The 22,992-nt window shown below is 39.4% G+C and overlaps 2 protein-coding genes across 5 annotated transcripts in view; one reads left to right on the top strand and one right to left on the bottom strand.

Moving 5' to 3' along the window:
• Window positions 1-19,571, top strand: part of LOC149019829 (Cysteine proteinases superfamily protein) — a 29,443-nt gene extending 9,872 nt beyond the window's left edge. For all 3 annotated transcript variants that reach the window (XM_089147802.1, XM_089147804.1, XM_089147803.1), the window contains exons 4-10: window positions 1,978-2,032; window positions 2,125-2,199; window positions 3,829-3,902; window positions 4,046-4,094; window positions 17,603-17,687; window positions 18,882-18,938; window positions 19,024-19,571. In XM_089147802.1, coding sequence (XP_089003928.1) covers window positions 1,978-2,032; window positions 2,125-2,199; window positions 3,829-3,902; window positions 4,046-4,094; window positions 17,603-17,687; window positions 18,882-18,938; window positions 19,024-19,070 — 442 coding nt within the window. In that variant the 3' untranslated portion in view covers window positions 19,071-19,571. The remainder of the gene's footprint in view (window positions 1-1,977; window positions 2,033-2,124; window positions 2,200-3,828; window positions 3,903-4,045; window positions 4,095-17,602; window positions 17,688-18,881; window positions 18,939-19,023) is intronic.
• Window positions 19,396-21,923, bottom strand: LOC149019828 (glyceraldehyde-3-phosphate dehydrogenase A, chloroplastic). Of its 2 annotated transcripts, none has more exons than XM_089147799.1 (3): window positions 21,674-21,923; window positions 21,263-21,379; window positions 19,396-20,751 (listed from the first exon to the last, which is right to left on the bottom strand). In XM_089147799.1, exons 1-3 carry the CDS (start codon window positions 21,716-21,718, stop codon window positions 19,702-19,704), a joined length of 1,212 nt encoding a protein of 403 aa, XP_089003925.1. In that variant the 5' UTR covers window positions 21,719-21,923; the 3' UTR covers window positions 19,396-19,701. The 2 variants fall into 2 exon arrangements, with proteins under 2 accessions (XP_089003925.1, XP_089003927.1); XM_089147801.1 differs by having other exon boundaries at window positions 21,677-21,922.
• Window positions 21,924-22,992: the final 1,069 nt, after the last annotated feature.

The following is a 22,992-nucleotide window of genomic DNA, read 5'->3' as shown; positions in this document are numbered from 1 at the left end:
AGTAGGGTAGCAAATGTGAGATGTAACAAAATAATGGGGAATGGGTAATATTGTTGAATAAGGATGGAACTCAAATGTGAAGGTTATGGGTAAGGTAATAAAATTATATGTGATAGAAGGGAATTAGTTTTGGGGATTAAACAAAGGGATATGGATTGATCTTTGAAAAGAAAACAAGAACTTTTCTATCTTTTCCTTGCTCTTTCCTTTTCTTTCCTTTCTCTTCTGTTTTCTGTTTTTCTGCTTTTTCTGTGCTGCCGCAAGAAAGAAGGGATAGAGAGAGAGAGGGCCGAGAGGTTTAGAAGGGGAAGGGGGTACCACAGGGTAGGGGAGGGGATTGGGAGTGTCGCGGGATCCTAGGGGTGTTGCTGCCAAGGTCCGGCAGCAGGGGAAGGGGGTGGGGATAACTGCGCAGAACAGGGGAGGGTGAGGGAGGGGTTGCAGGGGCTAGGGAAGGTGAGGGAGTGGCTGGGGAAGGCTGCAAGTGAAGCGGAACTGGTGGGGGAACCTTGCAATGGTAGGGGAGAGGGAGGAAGGGCTGGGGGTTGCTGTACTTGGATTTGTCTTGAAAGCTTGCTGGAATTTCTGAAGAAGAGTGCTAGACAAAGTTGCTGATCATTGAGGAAGAAAGCTTTACTCAAAATCCGCCGTTACCCCCCTCAAACAAGAATCACAGTCCTCAAACTCAATGTTGTTATTCAATAATCATACTTAAGAAACTCACAAAGAAAGAATAGGTTATTCATAGCCTATTAAAAGACTCCAAACTAATTGGGTTTCCTTTATGGATTAAGATCCCCTTACACTTAATCACAGCCGACCAAACAAATAATATAAGATCTAATGGACTCTAATTGACACATGCTGAAATAAAATCCTAATTACTAAAGATGACACATGCTGGAATTAAAAGAACTGAAGACTTAAAAACTCTTATTTAACTCAACTGGACTCCAAACTGACTGAACTCTTAGAAAAGTAAAAAAAAGAAAATTCTGATGATAAAAACCAGCAATTTGTTAGGGCTGGTTTTGACCAAAATACCCTCTTTAGGGTTTGGCCAGCCCTAGATGGGCCCACTTTAGGGTTTCAGCCAGGGGGGGGTCAACCCTGTTCACATCAGTGACCTTGGATAGAGCTCTCTAGAGAGCAAGGATCCATGTAGTAGCTGATATTTTCTTGATTTTCAATTTAGCTTTCTCAGTGACTAGGTCTGAAATAGAGGAAGCAATTGTGATGTTGATGGAAGAAATCAGATAAATGAAATAGGAGGAGGAACCAAAAAAAAATATGCGGAAGAAAGGAGAAGAGTCGAAATCAGGTCAGGTAATACCAATATTGTATGCTTGCGCATAGCACCAAAACTTATGTTCTTACTCAAATCATCTCAAACTGGTTGGGGTTGGTGTTACATATATAAAGACCTTTCAAAATTCCTAATATGACTAAAAAGTTGACTCTGAGTCACACTCAGTGAAGTAAATGAACTCAAGGCAAAACTTTGTCCAGCTTTTTAGCAATCTAATTTAATCTACTGTCTAACTTCTAATCCCATATACCAACTTTATTCCCACTTGGACATAAAAATAAAGCTCACCAAAATGAAACCCCAAAAAGTGAATGGCCCAAACTACACTTTAACGAACCAAAGGTCAATACATATCTTATGAGCCCTCCAAGCTTGTGCAGAGTCATCTATATGTGGATTGAATATGATGGTGTCATGGCAAATAAGTAGGGTCCGAAGACTTGAAACTAATGCTTTGCATGGAACATGGTGCTTTCTTGTGCCTATAATGCATTGTAAATTTGTAACCACACCACAAGTAAGAGTGATGCACCTCTTCTTTTGGTGTTGTGATTGTGGTAAGCCTTATCATTTGTGGAAGGTTCAGTTTGCCTTTTTCTCCGTTGATTCTATGCAATTGATGTCATGCTATTATGATAAGTGCTATTTTCTCTTTAAATTTCTGCTAGGTTAAATGCTTATGGCTTGTACGAAGTGAAGGTCTCTGGAGATGGAAATTGTCAGGTCAGAATGCTGACAACTAACTGACAACATTGTATGCATGGATTATGTGTCTTGATTCTGGGAGCTGTTTTGTTGTCTTCCTTATTTTGCAGTTCCGTGCACTTTCAGATCAAATATTCAAGTCTCCTGAGCATCACAAGTATGTTCGGAAAGAGATTGTGAAGCAGGTGCTTTTCCCCCGTTCTACTGACTGATGCCATATCCCCTGTGAATTTTAAGGGGATGTATGTGTATATATTCTCTTTTTCCTTTTCTATTAGGTGAAATGAGAATTAAGGTCAGTGTGTCATACTGTAAATAGCTAAAGCAGATGGATGTTCCTGGAAAAGTTGAGATTGTCGACTTTATCCCTAATAAAGGCAGTGAAAAATTGAATCAAACAGAAGAATTGAAATTTTGTCTCAGATTCTCTCTTTTTTGGATGAATCTTGTCTGAGATTTTATTTAAGCAATGTGTAAATTGCGTTTGTAAAAACATAAAAACCTTGCAAAATGTAAGGAAAGTATTAATTGAAGAAAATCATTTCCTGAGGAAGCTTTTCAATTAGGTGAGTCTTTATTGTATTTACCATTGACATGGGTGACTTTCCCTTCTCTAGTTTTGCATGGACTTAGGAAATTAAGTCATGAAATTAGAGTATTTGTGGGTTGAGGATGCCGAACTCAGTTTATGTGAAGACTATGATGTGATAGGATTAGAAGTGAATGGTATTGGAATGAACTTGGGATTGAGTTGCCAAAATGACTTGCATTAAAGTGTTGGGAAAAGATATTGGTGCTCATATATATGAGACATGTCTTATAGAGTGAAATGCTAGAAAGGATTTTGACAGTTGACCACATAGCTGGAGAAGGCTTTAGACTACTTCTAAAAGTTGCTCCTCTTTTGGAATTTCGTTTTGAAGAGGAGTGGGGGGTTGATCCTAATTCCATCTTTAAGAACCAGAAAAAAGGAAAAAAAAAATCAAGAATATAGAATTTTGATAAAACAGAACTTAAAAAGCCAGAGATAGCATGGAGAATAAGGAGATGGGAGAGGCTGCAAAAGAAACACAGCTGGATATTGAGCCTCACCTACTCAGGATATTATTAATTAAAAAGGAGAATCTGCTGTCATTAGTACTTTCTATAAAACTAGAAACACATATAAGGAAGTTAAAAATACAATGAAACTATAAGCCTACACTAGTAATGTTCAGCAAACTTAAACTAAAACAGAAAATACCTGGGTACGTGACATGTAACCCTAGGTACCCTCTTGCTACCGAAAGTGGCAGGTGATATATTGGTTTACAGAGTTTTGGAGAAATGTTTTTCAATGTATTACAACAATATCATAATAAATTGGATAAAACAATATAAAATGATGATAATTGTTAAAAGTAAATAAGAATAATGAACAGTGATGGTTTATAGGGAGACAGTCACATGGATTGGCACCTTGGTGTTATTTTGTTTCCGAGGTGTTTAATTTTGTTAAATCATGTATTACATAGGAAATTTCATGTTCTCCAACATTTTTATGAGCCTAATGTTTAATATGTCCTATGTTTCTAGTAAAATAGTCGTATGTTTTCATTTTGGAGGATGAAATTAGTCAATTACAAACAAAATATAGTTTTTGAAACCCTATGTTGGTCCCTAATCCTGTAATCCTGTTGCCAGTAAGTTTTTCCCTCAACATTCAAATGAAGTGTAATATTTATTGTGCTACCCCCTTTAAATCAATTTAGATTTCCAGTAAAAGTTATTAAAATTACAATTTTTACTTCTTAATTTATTTTCCCTCTTTCCAGCTTAAACACAACCGGTCTTTGTATGAAGGCTATGTCCCTATGAAGTATAAGTGCTATCATAAGAAAATGGCCAAGTAAGATTTGATTGTTTTGATTGATTTTGCTCAAGAAGGCTGCATCCTTGGTTGCACTTATTAAATTATTCAAAAATTGCAATGTCATATTGTGATGATGAACTAGATTTCCGTTTTCAAGAATAATTGCCTGTATTGTGCAGATCTGGTGAATGGGGTGACCATCTTACTTTACAAGCGGCTGCTGATAGGGTATGGTTAACAGTTTCAAATGACTTAACAGCCATATTTCTAATGTTAAAAGTTGCATTTTGGGAGAATATGGGGCATTTATATGATATGATTTTTCAGTCATTGAATGCACTATTTTCCTAGTAAAACATGGATTTTGTGCCAGCAATCATTGGGCACCTCTTAGGGCCTCACATGGGAAGCTGCTTTATTTCTTGAACTAGTTCAGTCAATAGGTTATATATCATGCTGAGGACTATAAACTTGGAAATAGAATTGACTAATTAAAATTGAATTATGTAACTACAGAATAGGTCAACCTGAAATTATCGTGGAATTTTGAAGATTTGAATTAGAAGAATTTAAGATGATTCAGAGGGTAGAAGAATCCCGGCCACTAGGTTTTGGGTCACAAATTCTGACTTTTCTTACTGGTTCTCAAACATATAGCTGTTAACAATAACATCATGGCTTCGTCCAAACCAAATGAGGCTTGTCTACATGGATCCTTCATCTCCAGTGAGTTCTATTTAAAGTCATAAGTAAATACATGGCCTAGGCTCTGCATGTCTTTCCTCACTTCTTCTTTGGTTAATTTAGGCTGCCCCTAGCTCTTTCAGTAACTTCCATCTGAGCCAAATCATTCCTCCATACTGGACTGTCAACTCTCATGTAGCTTATCATGTATTGGAGCCATGGTGGGAGATCTCTTTCTCGAGCGAGATCTCGCCACTCAGAATACCGAGATCTCGACCGAGATGGCGAGATCTCGGTCGAGATATGCCCAAAAATTGGCGGTAGTCTCGGTGGCCCATCTAGGTGGGTTTTAGGGCTCTGGTTGGGCTGAAACTTGGTATTTAGCCTATTTAAGGCATTTTGAACACATTGATGGCCTTAAATTTGTGAGAAAATAGCCCTAACTATGTCTCCTAAGTCGACCCTATGTGTAAAACTGAAATTCTGTGAAATGCAAGGTTAGAGTCTTAGAGAATAGAGATTATAGATATAGAGTTAGAGTCTTAGAGAGTCAGAGACAACATGTAATATAATTATGTAAAGATATCAAGTAATTTAAGACTTCAAGTTAATGAGTTATCATTTATCAACTATCAAGTATCAAATACAAATATACAAATACAATAACATTACACATCAAGTATTCAAGTGAATCAAGTCAACAAGTGATCAAAGTTCAAACTTCAAACTATCAAAGATTCAAAGTAATAAATTGTTAAATGTCTTCAAAATTTTACAACCATAAGAATTAAGAAGATTACAACTTACAAGACTAAGAGTATCACTCAACATTCCGCATTAATTGATTCTGAACGGTGGCCACATATGACTCCCAAGTCAATTGATCACTGAAGTATGTCACATATTGGTTTATATGATCATTATATGTCTGCATGTCAGAATACTGGAGGAATAGCAGTCTGGGATAACCGTCAATCGTGGGTGGGTGAAAGAGCCATTGTTGTTGTTGTTCATATAGTTGTTGAGTATTTGGGTACGGGTTTCTAAACCACTCATTTAACAACCCACCTTCACTCCCATATGCGTACTCTCCAGGTGAAGGGTCTTGAGGAATAGTATGACCTCCATAAGAAGAATACCCACTGTAATCTGACCCGGTGTTGTGATCCCCGTATTGGTACCCCGATGACAGGCTCTGCTGTTGTGAATCACTCTGATCTAGGCTCATGCTTCCTATGTTCAATTCAAGATCATGCATGCTCGCATCATCATTCGGTTGCCCCTGCCCCTGGTTTGATCTGCTCTTCCTACTCCTACTATAAGTCCGAGAGATAGGGGAACTGTGGCTCACATGTGTCGGATGAGGCGGACCTGGTGGAGGTGAGTCAGGTGACTCCCTTTGTTGACACTGACTTCCACCAGAAACACGACTAGCCTGACTGCCTCCATGACTCGAACTCGATGGCTGACTTGGGCCACTTGGCCGTCTGGTATCATCGGCATCATCTGAATCCCCACTACTAGTTGTCACCTCAGTTGTTTCAAGTCGATCAGGTGGCTCCACAAATGGTACAGCTGATCCTTCTGATGCCGCTACAGCAGCCTGACCCTCATCAGAAGATAGGTGCTCAGCCACAAGATCTGGGCCCATAGCAGCAGCAATGGTAGGATCAGGCTACCCTTTGGCCCATCCAGCACTGGACCACCTCGATCCCTAACCCACTGATATATGACATCATCTTCCTCATCTTCTGCGAGGGGCTCGTGAAATATATCAGTCAACTCAATCGGTTCACGATTGTCGTCATCTATATTATCTTGTATGTGCCCTACTCTCAATCTCATGTTGTAATGCACATACACCAAGTCCTCGAGCCTCTTACTCCCCAATTTGTTCCGTACCTTACTATGGATAAGCGAGAAGGTGCTCCAGTTCCTCTCGCAACCAGAGGATGAGCAAGTCTGTGAGAGTACTTTAATTGCTATGTCCCTGAGATTTGGCGCACTAGTTCCATATAGAAACCACCAGTCAGCTGCATAACCAAAAATAAGAATGCATTAGGCAAGTAAATCTTTATATTCTATATAACTTATCAGTTATCATTTATAGAATTATAGTCTATAGACTTATAGACTTAATGACTTATAGAGTAGTGAACTATTTATCAGGATCAATTTTTTTCCTAGTTGCAACTGCAGAAGGCTTTCCAAAACTCCTAGAGGCATCCCTGAACTCCCTGATCTGTACACCAATTCTTCAATTATTGTATTATGTATATGCTTAATGCACTAATGCAAGAAGTTGAAGAAACAATTGAATAAGTTCTCACCTCTCCATTAATTGTCCCTTGCATGATGGGATTTGACACAAGCTTCTCCACCACCTCTTGCACCGCAGTCATCAACTTTACATCAAGCCTCAGATCATTCTTGTAATGGTACTTTGGGTTGAGGTAGTAAGCTTGCATTGTGGAAATAAAAAATTTGGTTAGTGACTTAGTGATTTGGTTGTTTATAAATTATAAGTTATAAGTTATAACAAATAAAGAATTTAAATTAAAGTATACAACAAAAACTTAAAGACTTGAAAGTGACTCATCAGCCAAGTGCAAAGGATGCATCAAGTGCATCTCCCATCTATTATCGATGATCCTCTCGTAGGATTTGAAGGTGCTAAGGGCAGCAGCTCTAACCAACTCTTTCATTTGCTGGAGGGCAGCATATATGTGGGGCATTGTGGGCTTCTTCTCCGAATCCACCATCCTTAAAACAAACACAATAGGCTCTATAATGCCCAGTGTCCTATTCAGCTGCCTCCAATTAGAATCATCAGCAATGGTTTGTTGGGCTAGTACTGCATCAGGATGGCTAGATCCACGCCAACCAAACCACTCCTCACTTGCAAACATGTGCCGAAGACCCACCACTTTCTATTGGAAGCTTTTCAGAGCTACATAGTTGGTGGCGAATCTAGTCAATCCAGGTCTGACTAGATCACCCTTACAATGGTTCCTCATCATCTTCAGCACATAACCATGGTTATAAATAAAATTACTTACCCTTCTAGCCCTCTCAACCACAGTATTGATTGACTTTCTTTTCCCCAAGTCCTTCAACATAAGATCAATCGAATGAGCAGCACATGGTGTCCAAAAGAGGTGGATCCTTCTGCTCTTCTTCCTCATCAACATTTCACCAGCTTTTTTGAAGTTTGCATCATTATCTGTGACAATTTGGACAACATTCTTTGGCCCTACTTCGAGGACCACCTCCCTAAGAAGCTTGTAAAGGTAGTCAGCATCTTTGATCTTATCTGAGGCATCCACTGACTTGCGGAAGGATGTCTTTCCATTACAGATTACCATGAAATTAATGATGGACTGTCTAGTAGGACCAGTCCATCCATCAGCCATCACAGTAACACCATATGTACTCCATTTTACTTTTAATGAACCAATGTATTCATCCACCTCCTGCTTTACCTTGGGTAAATATTTATTCATTACTTCCCAAGCTGTTGGGCCTTTAACCCCTACACCTGCCCTAGCAACTGCATTGATCATCCCCTGATAGTATGGTGTTTTGGCTACATTGGGTGCAATGTTGTTATAGAGCATGAATTTGCTGATTGATAACCTAGCTTCCTCCTCCCTACTGCCTTCTCTACCTCCAGCAAACATATAGGGAATGCTTCTTTGATAGATGTCTTGTTGGTTGAAGAGGGAGGGGTCTTGGTCAAATGTGGAATCATAATGTGTAGTCTTCCTCCTCCTTTCGGTCCTCTCAGTCTCAGTTCCCTGAAAACTATGTCTAGGTGGCATGGATGCCCCTGACCCCGAACCACCTGCTCCCCTTGTTTGTTCATATTGCCTCACACTCTCAGCATGTAAGGACTGTCTGCTAGCTTCCATTGCAGCCTTCATCTGTCTCCATTCGGCTCGTGACTCAACACCCATAACCCTCCTCCTCTCTTCATCATCGCTTGACTCCTCATCAACATCAAGAGTAGGTCTAGATAGCGCTGCATCCTCAAATTCCCTTTGCTTTTGTGCCATCTCTTCCTTTTTTTGTTTCCCTCCCCTTAAAGTTGCTGCAATTGCTTTTTGCACTTCATAAGGAACCCTGGGACATTTGGCAACATCTTTATAACCACCAGCCAAATGTTGCTTTAATCTGGTTGAACCACCAGAATTCAAAGTCTTGAGGCAATACTTGCATCGGGATTTCTTCTTGTCAGCAGTCAGTGGATCCTCATGTTGCCAAGCAATGTCCTGAGTCCCACTACCAGTGCCGCCACTCCCACTAGTTGCCATTTAAGATTCAAATGTACAGCACTGAAAGTCTGAAATACATACATGAATCATGAATATTCCCAAATAATCATTAGAATAATTTTTAGATACATAAAAACATGTAAAAACAATTTATAAAACATCAAAACACACACTTTGTTCTAAGATAACATATATACACTGCTCAAACAAACATGTTAGTATTTTTAAAATAAACTACATAATATGGGCATCATTTAAAAAAAAAAACAGATAAAATAATTATATAAAATAATATGTTATTAAAAATTTATGTAAAAATAATTTACAACAAAACACACACTTTGTTCTAAGATAACATATATACAATGCTCAATAAGACATGTTTGTATTTTTAAAATAAACTACATAATATAAGCATCATTTAAAAAAAAAAAAAAAAAGACAAATTTTTAATAAAATATTATTTTTCATAATTATTTTATTTAATTATTTAAATAAAAAAATAAAAATAAATACAGCAAGCATGATAATCAAAATATTAATATATGAGATTGTAGCCCTCTAAATGTAGTTTAACATAAATAATAATCACATTCATATCATAAGTATTTATGTATAATCTTTAATTTTAATTTTTTAGATAATATATTTTTTAAATACAAAAATTCAAAAAAAAATTTAATAACAGAAAATTAAAATTTTTTTCCATGAAAGTGTAGATCAAAGCTTGAACATCAACATATATTTATATCACACTCATACAATCATTGTAGAACCTTGTATTTGTAAAAAAATCAAATTTGGGGGAAAATCTTACATTTCTTGAAGATCCCTTGAAATAGGCTTGAATCACTACCAATATGCTTCAATTTGTTGTTGTAGATGAGTTGATGATGTTGCTATGTTGAATCCCCAACAAATTCCGGCCAAAAATGGAGTTTTCTAGCCAATTTTGGTGATCCAGCGAGATAGAGGAGAGAGAGAGGCGAGATATGCCTCTCTCGAGGGAGACAAGGCCTTCAAAAAGCCTCTAAAGCAGAAAAAATCCCACCGTTAGCAAGATCTCGCCGAGATCTCGCGAGATGGGCGAGATCTCGAGCGAGATCTGCAATCTCGTAGATCTCGCCAGAGATCTCATCTCGCCTCTCTAAAAAGGCGAGATATCTAGCGAGATCTCCCACCATATTTGGAGCTACACCTAACTAAGCTCTACTATGGATCATTCCTTTATCCTTCCCATGGTTCCAGAACTCGCTCTCAACACTGATCTCTCCCCCTAAAAAAAGAGAGGTCTCACAAACTTGAGCGAGATCCTGCATTTTTTTGATGGGCTAACTCAATAAAACTCAAGGGGCCATCTTGGGGAGTTTTAAGGCCCAGAGTGGGCTCAAACTTAGTAGTTTGCCTAATTTTGGCTTTCTGAACACATTGGTGACCCTAGATTTGTGAGAAAACGATCCTAAGTATGAGTTCCAACTCAACCTTGAATTTGAAACTGAAATGCTGTAGGAATGAACGTGCAAGGTTATCAAACACGAGTTATAGAAAATTTAAAACATATAAATGAAAAGCAAGTGTACCAAATACATCAAATAACTTAAATAGCAACTGAATTCTATCCATAGGAGTACAATACATCACATTTTCGATTGTTGAGAGTACATAATACAACCATCATAAGTTCAATATAAATCATATGTTCATAACAAAAATGTTGGGTATGGCTCATGCTTCACATTTCGTAGAGGACTCATGATTTTGGGCCTCAGTAATTCCTTTGCAGGTTGGGCTTGGGCCCATGAATAGTTGTTGTGTCCTTGGTTGAAGAACTCCTTCAAATGGCATTGTTTGATCTTTCTTTCTTGATGTAGATGTGCTAAACCTTGCTTCAGGTCAAGGTTCAGCATCAATCCGACAAAAAATAAGGCAAAAACGGAGGTTTAGAAGGTCTCAGCAAGTTGAGAGGCAAAAGAGAGCGAGACAAGTCAAGATCTCCACCTGTCTTGCTCGAGAGATGGCATTTAAAGTGGCTGACTGGACCGAAACTGAGAACTCGCATGAGATCTCGACTTGCTATCTCAAAATGGTGAGATCTCAAACGATGATCCTTCCTAGTCTTGCCAGACATCCATCTCTACATCTTCATGTCTGCTACACTTCATTTATCTATCTGACACTTCTATTACTTTAGGGTGAATAAATAATCCAATAATAAAGGGAGAAAGGGGGTGAGAGGTGGGGGGAGGCACCAGAAGGCCTAAGAAGAGAACAAAATTGATAGACTCAAACCCCATATGCCTGTTCTAGAGGAATATGACAGTTGTTAACTGCTCTACATTTTGGGACAGACATTATTGCCATTCGAATGACAATCATATAAATTTTTCCTTAAGCTAGAGATAAACCAGCCACTCAGCACTTTGAATGCACCTTTCCACTTCATCAGTCTTTTTTTAATATTTTGGGCAACATCATCTTTTATGTCACACTTCTGTGATTGCCTACTTAATTCAGCCTTATTCCCATTAATTGGATAAGCACAGGACCTCATCAATCGGTCCAAGCCAGATCCTTTTCATTCCAACCAGCAGCCACCCCCCCCCCTCGGTTCAGGAGTTTGGAATCAGGATCATCCCTCAGTACAGGAGCACTCGAGGGCCATCATTGAATATGTCCACACAGTCTTAAACAACTTCCTTGCACTTTTTTGTATTTTTCTAATTTTACCACATATCCATCTCAACATCCTCATTTTCAACTACTCTAATTTGTTCATATTGTTGTTTCGTCACTACACAACATTCAGCTTCATACATTACTGCTGGACATAAAATGTCCTTTAAAATTGTCCTGACTCTTAATGAAATACATATTTTGAATTTCAACCTATGAATGCATTATCAAATACATGGAAGGGTTACCAAATCCTCCACATATTTTCAAGACTTGGCATTGGAATTTGTTTTAAATTTATATTTCCGAAGTATATTGGTCGATCGCATAATAGTTATTATTCAATAAGGCTGACTTTGAACAAATAGTTAAAAGTAGTTCAATGTAATCAAATGTGTGTGTATTTTCCATGAATATGCTACAAGAGGAACAAGAAGGAACAGGCAATGGCTTAATTAGATGAATGTGTGGATAAAAGGCTTGACAAATGAAAATCAACATTAGATGCAGCCTGGTTGGTAGGAGCCCAACATTGGCTCTATCCATTCATATAAAAACCAAATAGGAAATATTAATAATTGTTATTAGAGTTTTTTACGTGCACACCCCCGACTCTACCATGAAACTCGTGACACCCCCCAAGTCGTCCAAAGATTACAGATAGGTCCACCATGTTAGTCACCGTTTTGGACCATTACCAATTAAGGATTGAATTTCAAATAAATTTTCAAATATGACCAGAATGGCCCTTATGTGTTAAAATGACTCAGATGTCCCTTAAACACTATTTTCAAAGTTGAACCTTAACACAGAGATGGGTGAACGGGGGAATCCCTTCTCCCATCTTCTTCATTGGTTGAGTCGAGCAACCGGACCCTATTCATACAGGTGAGTGAAGGGGACCTGCTGAAAATCGTTTTTTTCAGAAATGTCCTTGCAGAATTGTTCTTCCTTGCTTTCTTCCATCACCAGTCTTCCTGAACTCTCCTGCATTGGCTGAAAAAAAAGTTGTTGCCTTTGTTAGTCCTATTAATTTGAACTCACCCAAAAGGATTCATTTAAAATAGGCATTAGGGTTTCTATTTCTCTGCTTTATGTCTTGCTAAGCGAACAGGGATTTGGTCATCTAAATACTTGTGACATTTGGGTTAATATACTACTATTGCATTTTGTGATTGATAAAGCTTCTGAGGTGAATGGATTCTGTAATCAACTTCAGTTGGTTTATATGATCTTTGATTCTTAATCATACTGTTCTAGGCGAAGACTTGGTGCTTTGCTTTGGCGGGCAGAGATCCCTTCTGCTGTGATAGATTGGAGAGGAGTGCAATGTAAGGTGGCTCGAATAATGATGATTAGGAGGCAATGAAACCAACCCCTGTTTCTCTACCTACCCGAATAGTATTTGACAGGGCAGTGGATCATTTGCCTTTATTAGCTTCAAAATTTTCACATATACCTGGCTATCTCTTCTTATCTTTTGAGCACCTTCAGTCTGAAAAGCAGTGTATCTCCACCTCCACCTCCTGGAACATTGCACCTCCTCAAACGGAGCTTACCTTTCAAAAATCCTAGAATCATCTCAGTTGGTTACCTGGGAAATCTGGTGGTGGAAGAAAGCAAAGAAGAAGATTCTCCCTTCACCCACTTATATGGTTTAGTGTAGGTTATGGGTAAGGGTAGAATTGTGATTTCACTATTTTCTTATTTTAATGGAGGGTATAATGGTCATTTTGCCTCAATCATTGACAGCCAAGTGACAGTGTTAACTTTCTTGGTCTTTTCTGTAGTTGTGGAACACTAGGGGGGGTGTCACGAGTTTCATGGCAGAATCAAGGGGGAGTGCATGTAAAAAACTCTTGCTATTATTATTATTTTTTTCTTTTTTTTCCGGAGGGGTGGGGTGGGGGAGGGCGGGGGCTGTATCACAGGATAAACTTGGACCTTTTGACAAAAGCACATAGATAAATCTCTCTTAAATATCAAGATAGGCCTCGTGATCGTGCTACCAAAAGCTTTATAGTAAATATAGATGACACAGCATATAAATGCTATATTAAGTCTATCCCCATCATAGGCCCTTGTATAGACCATGAATTGAACTTTTGAACAGTGTTTGGACTTTGAGCAGGTATAGAGTGGGCACCCACCTAGCTTTTCACCCATGTGGCATTATCCTATTCATGATTCTTTTTTTCTTTTTTTGGGGGGTAACAACCTATTCATGATTCTACAGTGACATTCTCTGTAGTAGAAATCAAGGTGATGCACTCCCAGCAGCAGCACCAAAGCATATTTTCAGCTCCACAGGTATTCTGGTAATCTTCAGGCAGACCTACTTGAGGCAGTTAGGCCTAATTATAATCGGTGATTTTCTAGGAGTCCAGATCTACATTTATTTTGTTAATTGAGTCCGTCTATGTTAAGTAGCAGTCCTATTATAAATAGAAGTTATAAAAAGTCCTAGTAGGAATCTTTCAATAAAGGCTATAACCACAGCCTGCTGCTTGTAACAAAACAGTTTTTGATGAATAAAATATTGCAGAGAGAGTTACAGCAGAGTTTGAGGTTTGATTAGGGTTTCTGGAATTCCCCGGCACAGGAAGGTCCTGTGGCAACTTGGTTTGGTGTTCTCTTTCGGCAATTACTCGTCCCTACCCAACCCCACGTCCTACCTTTGTCACACCCTAGCCTTTCTCCCTCTGATGTAAACTTGAATCTAGGGTTAGGGGTAGTTTGGTAATTTCCGTAGATTCTTAGGGTGGACTTCCAGCAAAGGGGAGGATGTTTCAGGGGTTGCAGGGTCTTCTAGGCTTGCTGTAACTGAGAATGAGGTATAAACTTACTGTAACTTGAAATTTCAGATTTGAAATTCAAATTGAAACTCAAATTAGGGTTGGGGTAGGTTTCATGCATGGTGGGTTTGGGGTCTGGATGGCTGATTCTAGGGGTGTCAATTTATAGCCCGAACCGTTAAAACTGAACTGCACCGGCCCGTTATAGCCCGAATCGGCCCAAACCGAACCTTAATGGGCCGTAATTGGGCTGAGGGTTGTGGAGCCCCCACCAACCTGAAACCAAACCGCAACCCGTTATAACCCATTTTACAACCCGTTTTGTAATTTTACATTAAATAGTATTTGAATCATTATATTACCATTAGGTAGTTGGTATAGAAAATTAAAAAAATTAAGCATGAATTCAAAGATCAAGTAGTCATTTTACTACTTAATATTTAGGTTCTTGATTTCTATAGCATGGGTGGGTTTTTTTTTAATGGAAATTGACCAATAGCAACTTTGCTTTCTATATAATTTTCGCTTTTGGTGTAGGATGCTCAATTCTTTCTTCTTGTTCTTTTTCTTACACATCATAAACCGTTAGTCAATCCGAATCTAAACCGTTAGTTAGCCCGAACCCAAACCGCACCAAACCGAAACCGGCCCGAAACCGTTATTTTGCTAATGGGTCGTGTTTGGGCTAGGTGTTGAAACCGCCCGAAACCGCACCGTTGACACCCCTAGCTGATTCTATAAATTCAGAATTGGTTTCAAGGGTTTAGAGGGTTTAAGGGAGGTCTGGTCACCTCATTTAGGGTTTTCGGAAGCTTCAAAAATTCTGCAGAACTCTTCCAAGGTAGAAGACGGAAGTGCAGAAATTTTCTGGGTTTGGGAATTGGGCTGATTGGGAAAAATAGGTTAAGGAGTATGTCCTATGGCCTAGTGCGATCCTAGGGTTGGTGGAAAAGGTTCAAAGGGGGCTGGGGAGGTGGGCCTAAGAGAGGGGGAGGGGAATCCTGCTATTGCAGGAGGAAGGAAAGGGGGAAGGGAAAGGCTATGGTGGTTAGGTAAGGGGGTAAGGTTTTGCTGAAACTGGAGGGGAAGGGGCTATGCTTACTTGGAGATACAGTCACAAGTCCAGCCGCAGGTCACCCACTTGGGTTCCCATGACTTTCTCCCAAAGCCAATTCTTCAACTCAAATTTTATTCGTCAAACAAGCTGCCAACTACATCGACTCTTAGGCTATTTATAGCCTTCAAAACAGAACTAGACTTGACTTGGGATTCCTTAAAGGATCCAACTACTTAAGACTTGGACTCTAGTAATTAAAGACAGTTCAAAACAACTACTAGAAGATAAGGAATCTTATCTCATCCACAACTAACTAATTTCTACTCAACATAAAATTCTCAAATAACTTTCAAACTAGGACTTTAATTATCAAAAGAAAAATATACAAGGACTCTAAAAAAATTACTGGATTTATTCCAGCTCATTAGGACTCGATCCAAGGGCGGAAAATGGCCAAATTGCCCATGTTGGTTTGCGGCCCCCAGGCTTGCTTCAAAATTTGACTGAGCTTGGGCCCTCCTTCAGCCCTTCAGCCCTTCTTAGGCTGTCCTTGGCTGGTTACATCATCTTCTACAATCACAATCCCTTCTCCCCATCTAGCTCTTGACCCTGACCATAGCCCTAATTACCATCTAAAACCCTAGTTTTCCCAAGACCCTAATCCTAAGAACTTGAATTTGAATCTGAACTTAGGGAACAATTAAATAACAAGTTTTTTCTTTCTTTCTTTCTTTCTTTTTATTGACAAGCATGACATGAAGGAACAATTGAAGTCTGACCATAAAAATGAATTGTGCAAGAATCTGTAGCACTTTTTCCTTTTTCAACTTCCCCATTCTTTATTCTTTCAAGCAAATAAAAAAATTTCTTCCTTGGAAGAACATAAATCTCTTGCTGAACCGCGAGTGGTATCCCATGAAAAAAAGGTATGTTGAAAAAGCACCTAATTGTTGGAATCCTTGTTGCGGACTATAAATTATATGTCCTCTGGTTGAATCACTGTCTTACTTGTAGCGATATATTTTAATGCATAAAATATTATTTTTAAAATTTTAAAATTTAAAAAATTTCAATTCTAGTTATTTATTATATATTATATTTAATATTTCTATTTGATTATTGTTTAATATTTCAGTTTAATTATTTTATTTTATTTTATTTTATTTATTAGTTACGGTCAGATTCCTATTTCAATCACCCCGACCCCTAACCGTACCTCGTTTACCCACCCTACAAACCCTAGATCCCCCAAAATGGTGGAAAACCCTAGCTGCAGGGTTTTGTGACCTCGATTTGGCCCTCATCCTATTGAGGTCTACATCACAAGGTTCAAGGTTTTGGTGTCCAACAAGTTTATGAAATTTGGTTCTAGTTTCAATGGTTTTGAGGCCGAATGACCAGATTAATTCCTGAAACTTCTATGACATATTTGAGGCCCTTTAAGCATAGAGAAATCCTTAAATTGTGAAAAGCATACTCAAAATGATAGTTTGGCTTCTGGCTCTAGTAGTTTGTCTTCAGGCCCTAGGTTGGCAGGTGCACTTTGTATGTTGTAAGATGGTGTACGCACAAAATTTAGCAGTAGTACACACAATTCAATTTAAAAATTAACATATGCTTTAGGAATGGATTAACTTAAAATTAGAGACCATCCTATCATTATCGAAAGGTACAAATGTTTCATTAGAATAATATGGAAGTTGTGTTGGCAAAGATTACATAAACTGAGCTTTTCTAGGAAGTTTCTTTGACATCGAAACTAGCGAAATGATACCAAATCCAAAACATGGTTGAAATTTAGTCCGAACTGCAAAATTGACTGGAACATGGTAAGGTGAGGTATTACATCTGATTTCTTTTTTAGCATTGTTGAAACCAGATCTTTCGTGAAATTGTGATATTTGTAGGAAGCGTTGAGTGCTGCAGATACAAGTTCTGTTCAATTTGGCAGAAACAACATGCTATCATTTTTAGGTTCTTGAATTGAATGTTCATAGAAATAGATGTGTCAATCATTTCCTTGGTGAATTATTCCTTACTGTTCTACTGTAGATATATTATCCAGATGTTCTGTGACATGATGACATGATTTGCTTTTCAGTCTTAATTTCTCATGCTTCATTTTGACATGGAGTAGAATTGTGTTTTCTTAATTGTGGTGATGGTTCCACAGCTAAGTCATGTCATGATGTCAATGTGACTTGTATTTTATGTAACATCCGCATGTGTTTTGACCACTATGTTTGCTTGAAGTTTGCAGCAAAGATATGTCTTCTAACTTCATTTAGAGACACCTGCTTTATTGAAATTATGCCTCTGCACCAGGCTCCTCAGCAAGGTTAGACTGAATAAATGTTTTTCAACTTCTAAAATAAAATAGCCTTGTTGGATTTTGGATTATTACCCAATCCCATTTCTACTTATGCATGCTTTCTTTTTCCTTATTCCTTTTTTTTTTTTTTTTTTTTTTTGGTGGGGGGGGGATTTGCCGTGTTTCCTCTAGTTGGTCTTGGAGGATGTTATTCCTTCTATGAAGATTTTTATGATCTAACAATTACTTGCTGCATGTACCCCCTGTAGTGCCCTGTTGTTGGATGGATGTTTTACTGATTTCCTTTTCAAGGTTGGGTCTTATTACTCTTAGGTTAGCTTTGCAAGCTGGGGTGCCCCAGCATACTTCTGGATCTTCTCATTGGGTTATCTATGGGTCTTATAACTAAATAATTATGTCTAACGTTTTTCTATATTGGATTAGTTGAGCACAGTACAGCCTTATCTAGTCATGTGTATATTATATCATGTAGACAATCTGGTGGCTAGTGTTGTTATTCCACTTAAGATCTGTACCCTTAACTAAAGCAAACGGTCTGTGAAACTTGGGCATGCGTAAAGTCAGATTTGAGCTTATGTGCTGTTTCCGGGGGAATTGGGCCTACTGATACGCAGCTTACATGGAATTGGTATATTTTGTCAACCTTGGCATGGCATGGCATGGCATGCTGTTCAGGTCTTCTATGGCCATATGGAGTTTTTAAGGCATCCTGTTCACAGCAGCGTTCATGTGGCAACTCAACCAATCATTTATTTGGTTATCATGCATATTCTAAGATGCTTATGTTGCTGCTTTTTTGCTTTTGATCTTAACCACGCACTATTATGTTGTTCGCCAAAGCACACCAGCCCGCTTCCCAAAAATCCTTTTTTCCCTTCCAAGTGACGGCGGTTTCTGCTTTCGTAATTTACTTGAGGTCCGACATTTGTTCAAACTCAGGATTAGCAAAGCTTGCCGTCTTGAAAGTTGAGCTCCTTTTCCCCACCTCCACTCCTACCTGTAGCCTAAAACCGGTTCTGTTCAAACATTTTTCTGTGTGAATGTTTGGATAGGTAATGGGTGGTGGACTGTAGCACGTCCAAGTACCATCTGCCCTTAGCTTAGGCTATAAACTCCGTCTTATTTGACATTTGCTTGTAATATTTATATTTACATACTGATTTAACCCTGAATAATGTGGATTTCTTGTTACTGGTGCAGAGCTTTGGTTAAGTTTCTGGTCTGAGATACATTATAATTCACTGTATGAATTTCGAGGTCAGTTTTGAACTGGATCCCGAAATCTCGTGTAAGGAATGAGTTGTTGCACCTACAGGGTCTGACAAAAAATTCTGTTCTCCAGGTGCTCCCACCCAGCGTAAGCCAAGGAAGAAACACTGGTTGTTCTAGCCTCTAGGGGCTAGGATTAATGATTTTTTTCTCTCTTTCTTTTGGGGGTTGCAATGGAGGTTCGGCATACACCGTATAGTGCCCCTTTTCTGTGTTCCATTGATTCAATTTGTCCTGTAATATTTTCATTAAAAAAAAAAAAGGGTTCTGGAATGTGACCGCATTTGTTTATTTATTTTCTTGTTGTAGACAGGGTTATGGTAGTGGTGGTTGAAAATAATAGAAAGTTGTATAGATCTTATAGTAGTGTGATTTAGATAAAAGAATGGACGTTGTTGATAGAAGAAAATATGGAAAAGCAAAGAAATTAAATATTTTCAGTATATTTTGGACAAAAATAAATATATTGTTCTAGCTCCAGGCTTAAAATCCAGTAAATTACAAGGGAAAAGGAAAGAAACACAAGACTACAAGAGAAACGCTACGTACAGAGGGGAAATATATGGAAAGGAACCTCATCTTCACCATCAGCCTCATCCTCCTCGTCCTCTTCCATTTTGGCCTTTGGGTTGAAAGAAAGAGACTACTCCGTAAATTAAAGAGAGTGAGCGAATATTTCAAAAGAGCGAGCGGCGCGTCCGTGCAGACACAATAAATCTTCACTCTTTAAAGTCTCTAACTAAGATCTAATTTACTTCCAGTTGTTGGCGACAATGTCCGCCAAATCGACGACCCTCTGGGAGTAACCCCATTCGTTGTCGTACCAAGCAATGACCTTCACCATGTCGTCGCCCATCACCATGGTGAGTGAGGAGTCCACGGTGGAGGACACATCCGAGCACCTGAAATCAACGGAGACGAGGGGCTCGTCGCACACGGACAGGATGCCCTTGAGCTCCTTCTCGGCGCTGTCCCGGAACGCGGCGTTCACCTCCTCTGCGAAGGTCTTCTTTGTCACCTGAACCACCAGGTCCACCACCGACACGTTGGGAGTTGGCACACGCAGCGCGATTCCGTTGAGCTTGCCCTTGAGAGTTGGGAGCACCAGGGCGACGGCCTTGGCTGCCCCAGTGGAGGTGGGAACGATGTTGAGGGCGGCAGCTCGCGCACGGCGCAGGTCACGGTGGCTGGCATCGAGGAGCCGCTGGTCGCCCGTGTAGGAATGGGTGGTGGTCATGGTGCCCTTGATGATGCCGAACTTCTGGTCCAGCACCTTGACGAAGGGTGCCAGGCAGTTTGTGGTGCAGGAGGCGTTGCTAATGATGGGCTCCGACGGGTTGTAGGCATCGGCGTTGACCCCGACCACGTAGGTGGGGATGTCACCCTTGCCGGGGGCCGTGATGAGCACCTTCTTGGCACCTGCCTCAATGTGCTTTCCGGCGCCTTCCCGGTCCACAAAAACCCCAGTCCCTTCTATAACGAGGTCGATCCCAAGTTCCTTCCAGGGCAGCTTCACCGGGTTCCTGTCAGAAACCACCTTGATGATCTTGCCGTCGACGGAGATGCCTTCGTCGCCTGCGGGCTTCACGTCGGCTTCGAAGATGCCAAGTGTGGAGTCGTACTTGAGGAGGTGGGACGCTTGCTTTATGCCGCCGGTGTCGTTGATGGCGATCACGTCCAGAGGGGAATCCTTCCTCCCGTGCCAACACCTCAGGAAGTTCCTCCCTATTCTCCCGAACCCATTGATTGCTACCTTCAGCTTCGCCTCCACCACTCCTCTCCTTGAACCATTTCCACCGACCTACCCACCCACGCCCAGCGCATGCATGCATGCCATCAACAGCCAAAGTTAGTTAATACATATCTAGATTCTGGGGGCCAATCAGAAAATTTTTAATGAGAATATTATTTCACTCTTGATACCAATGGGACCAAGCAGGGGCCTAGATCCTTGGCCCTTTTCCGGTCTTTTCACGGCAGACATGAGACATTACATTCTCCCATGGGAGATCAGATGGGACACAGTTCATATGCTATTTTATATATACGACAGGTTCAACTACTAACAAATTCTTTTACTCCATGCATGGGGTTCGTAGGGGCTAGGTCATATCGAATGATCTGGACACACAGACAGCCACACCATCGCGTACATGGACCAGCTGACAGAGTTCTCTTGATCAATTTCATGTTATCTTTTGATTTTCTTTCTAACATTACAAGAAATTTCAGGCGAACCCAAAGCTCTCCCTTGCTCAATTTTAAGAATGCGATCATGATTGAAGATGGGAAAGAAAGAAAAGAATTCTCACCACAGAGGTCTGGAAGGCGATGACGGACAGCAGGTCATCGTTGGTCTTTCTGGCAAAGGGAAGACAGGCAGAGGAGCCGCGGAGCCCAGAGAATTCGGAGAATCCCTTACTACTCCCCTGCAGATATCACAAGTGATCACCAGTCAGTACGTACCCGCCTCCTGGATTATATTATATATCGTTCATCACAAGCATCTCTGTCGATTCGTGATTCAACCAATGTTTCAGGAAACTTCTCATGTTACGACTGACTGATAAGCTTAATTCTCTAAGAATCAGTGACAGGACTGACTACCTAGCTACTAGTACATTAATGAATTAAAGCAAAAAACATTAGACACTAGCTATTGCACTGTAAGTAAAGCAAAAACAATAATAGAAAAAAGGAGGAAAATTTAAAAAATATAAGACGACCTGGAGAGAAGGATTGGCTACCGAGAGAGTAGCCGAAGCCATACTGTGGGGGGTGCGTCTGATAGCAGGTGAAGATTCCAATGGTTTTGGGGTGCGGTGGTATGAAGAGAGCTACTTCTCAGCTTTGCTGCAAGCTAAGGAAATGGAGAACGCCAGTGCAAAATGCAAGCAAAGCAAGTGTGGGAACGGAATGAGAGGATAAAAGTAGAAGACAATCGAGATTACGGATTGGCTTCTGAATGAGCCAACAGGAAATGAAAGGATAAAATTAGGGGATGAGAAGATTATGGATCAGTTCTGGATGACGAGCGAATGGCTGGCTGTGGTTCAGCTTGCCCATGTCACATCTCACATGTGGTGTGCCCACCCCGGGCCCCAACTGACTCATCTCACAAATTATTTTTTTTTTAATTATTTATAACCATATAATTAACCGGTTATCTCCTTTTAAAACTATATATTAACATAATATATTAGATAAAAAATTTGGTCTCGTCACATTTAAAATTTGAATATGCTTAACGGAGCTAACGGTACGTGTTAGTCTACTTTAGAACCACACGTAAAATATTGCATTAAGGACACCTAACATTAATTTATTGTCCACTAAAGGGAGCCGGACGTGAAAAACTTTAAATCTTTTAGCTTAGTATCAAGGTTGGGCAAGAGGTTTTTCTTTTCTAATAATAAATTATAATAATATAGAAGTAAAATTGGTATTTCTCTTTTTTACTACTATTATTTTTTAATGAATGTATATCATTTTTTAGCTTTTTAATTATAGCAAAGTGCAAAATGGACATTAGTTACCTGACATTAACAGTCTTATAACAATATTAGAATTGAGGTGGTAATAGTAATTTTATAAAGAGCATGATTCGATTAGTAACGTAGCTATAATACAGGATGCTATAGTAATTATCGTACAATAAGAAACTTGAGGGTTATTATGAGGTTAAGTTAGATTAATAATTCCAAATATATATAGGGATAACCGGATAAGTAGTAGTTTTTTTTTGGTTATGCCCTTTAAATTGTGATTGCACCTCAATTACCTTTTTATCCTTGTTTACCCATTGGTTTAACTTTGGTAAACTTAAATGCACTCTGTTAGATTAGATCGCTCAGGGTGCTTTTGATAACGTTCTTGAAAAACGTTTTTGGCGTTCTTCTGTTCTTTGGGAATTGAATAACAGGTTAGAGGCGTTTGATAAAACGGTTCGTTCTTTTGTTCTTTAAGAACGGACCAGTCATAAAAGGGTTCTAAAGAACGCTTTTTGCAGAACATCAAAAAGATGTTTTTACCAAAGAACATA

Source organism: Hakea prostrata, chromosome 3, assembly GCF_041222555.1.
Source record: "Hakea prostrata isolate BN-2017 chromosome 3, UWA_Hpros_2, whole genome shotgun sequence".
Classification (NCBI taxonomy): Eukaryota; Viridiplantae; Streptophyta; class Magnoliopsida; order Proteales; family Proteaceae; genus Hakea; species Hakea prostrata.
The sequence above is the reverse complement of the archived record's forward strand: the minus strand, read 5'-3'. Positions and strand labels throughout refer to the sequence as shown.

What these genes read in the sequence shown, in the direction of transcription:
- LOC149019828 (XM_089147799.1), bottom strand. Translation starts at nt 21,718, where the DNA reads ATGGCTTCGGCTACTCTCTCGGTAGCCAATCCTTCTCTCCAGGTC. An exon ending in CCAATCCTTCTCTCCAGGTC is followed by an intron (nt 21,380 to 21,673) that starts GTCTTATATTTT and finishes TGATATCTGCAG; the next exon opens with GGGAGTAGTAAGGGATTCTC. An exon ending in TCGCCTTCCAGACCTCTGTG is followed by an intron (nt 20,752 to 21,262) that starts GTGAGAATTCTT and finishes GTGGGTGGGTAG; the next exon opens with GTCGGTGGAAATGGTTCAAG.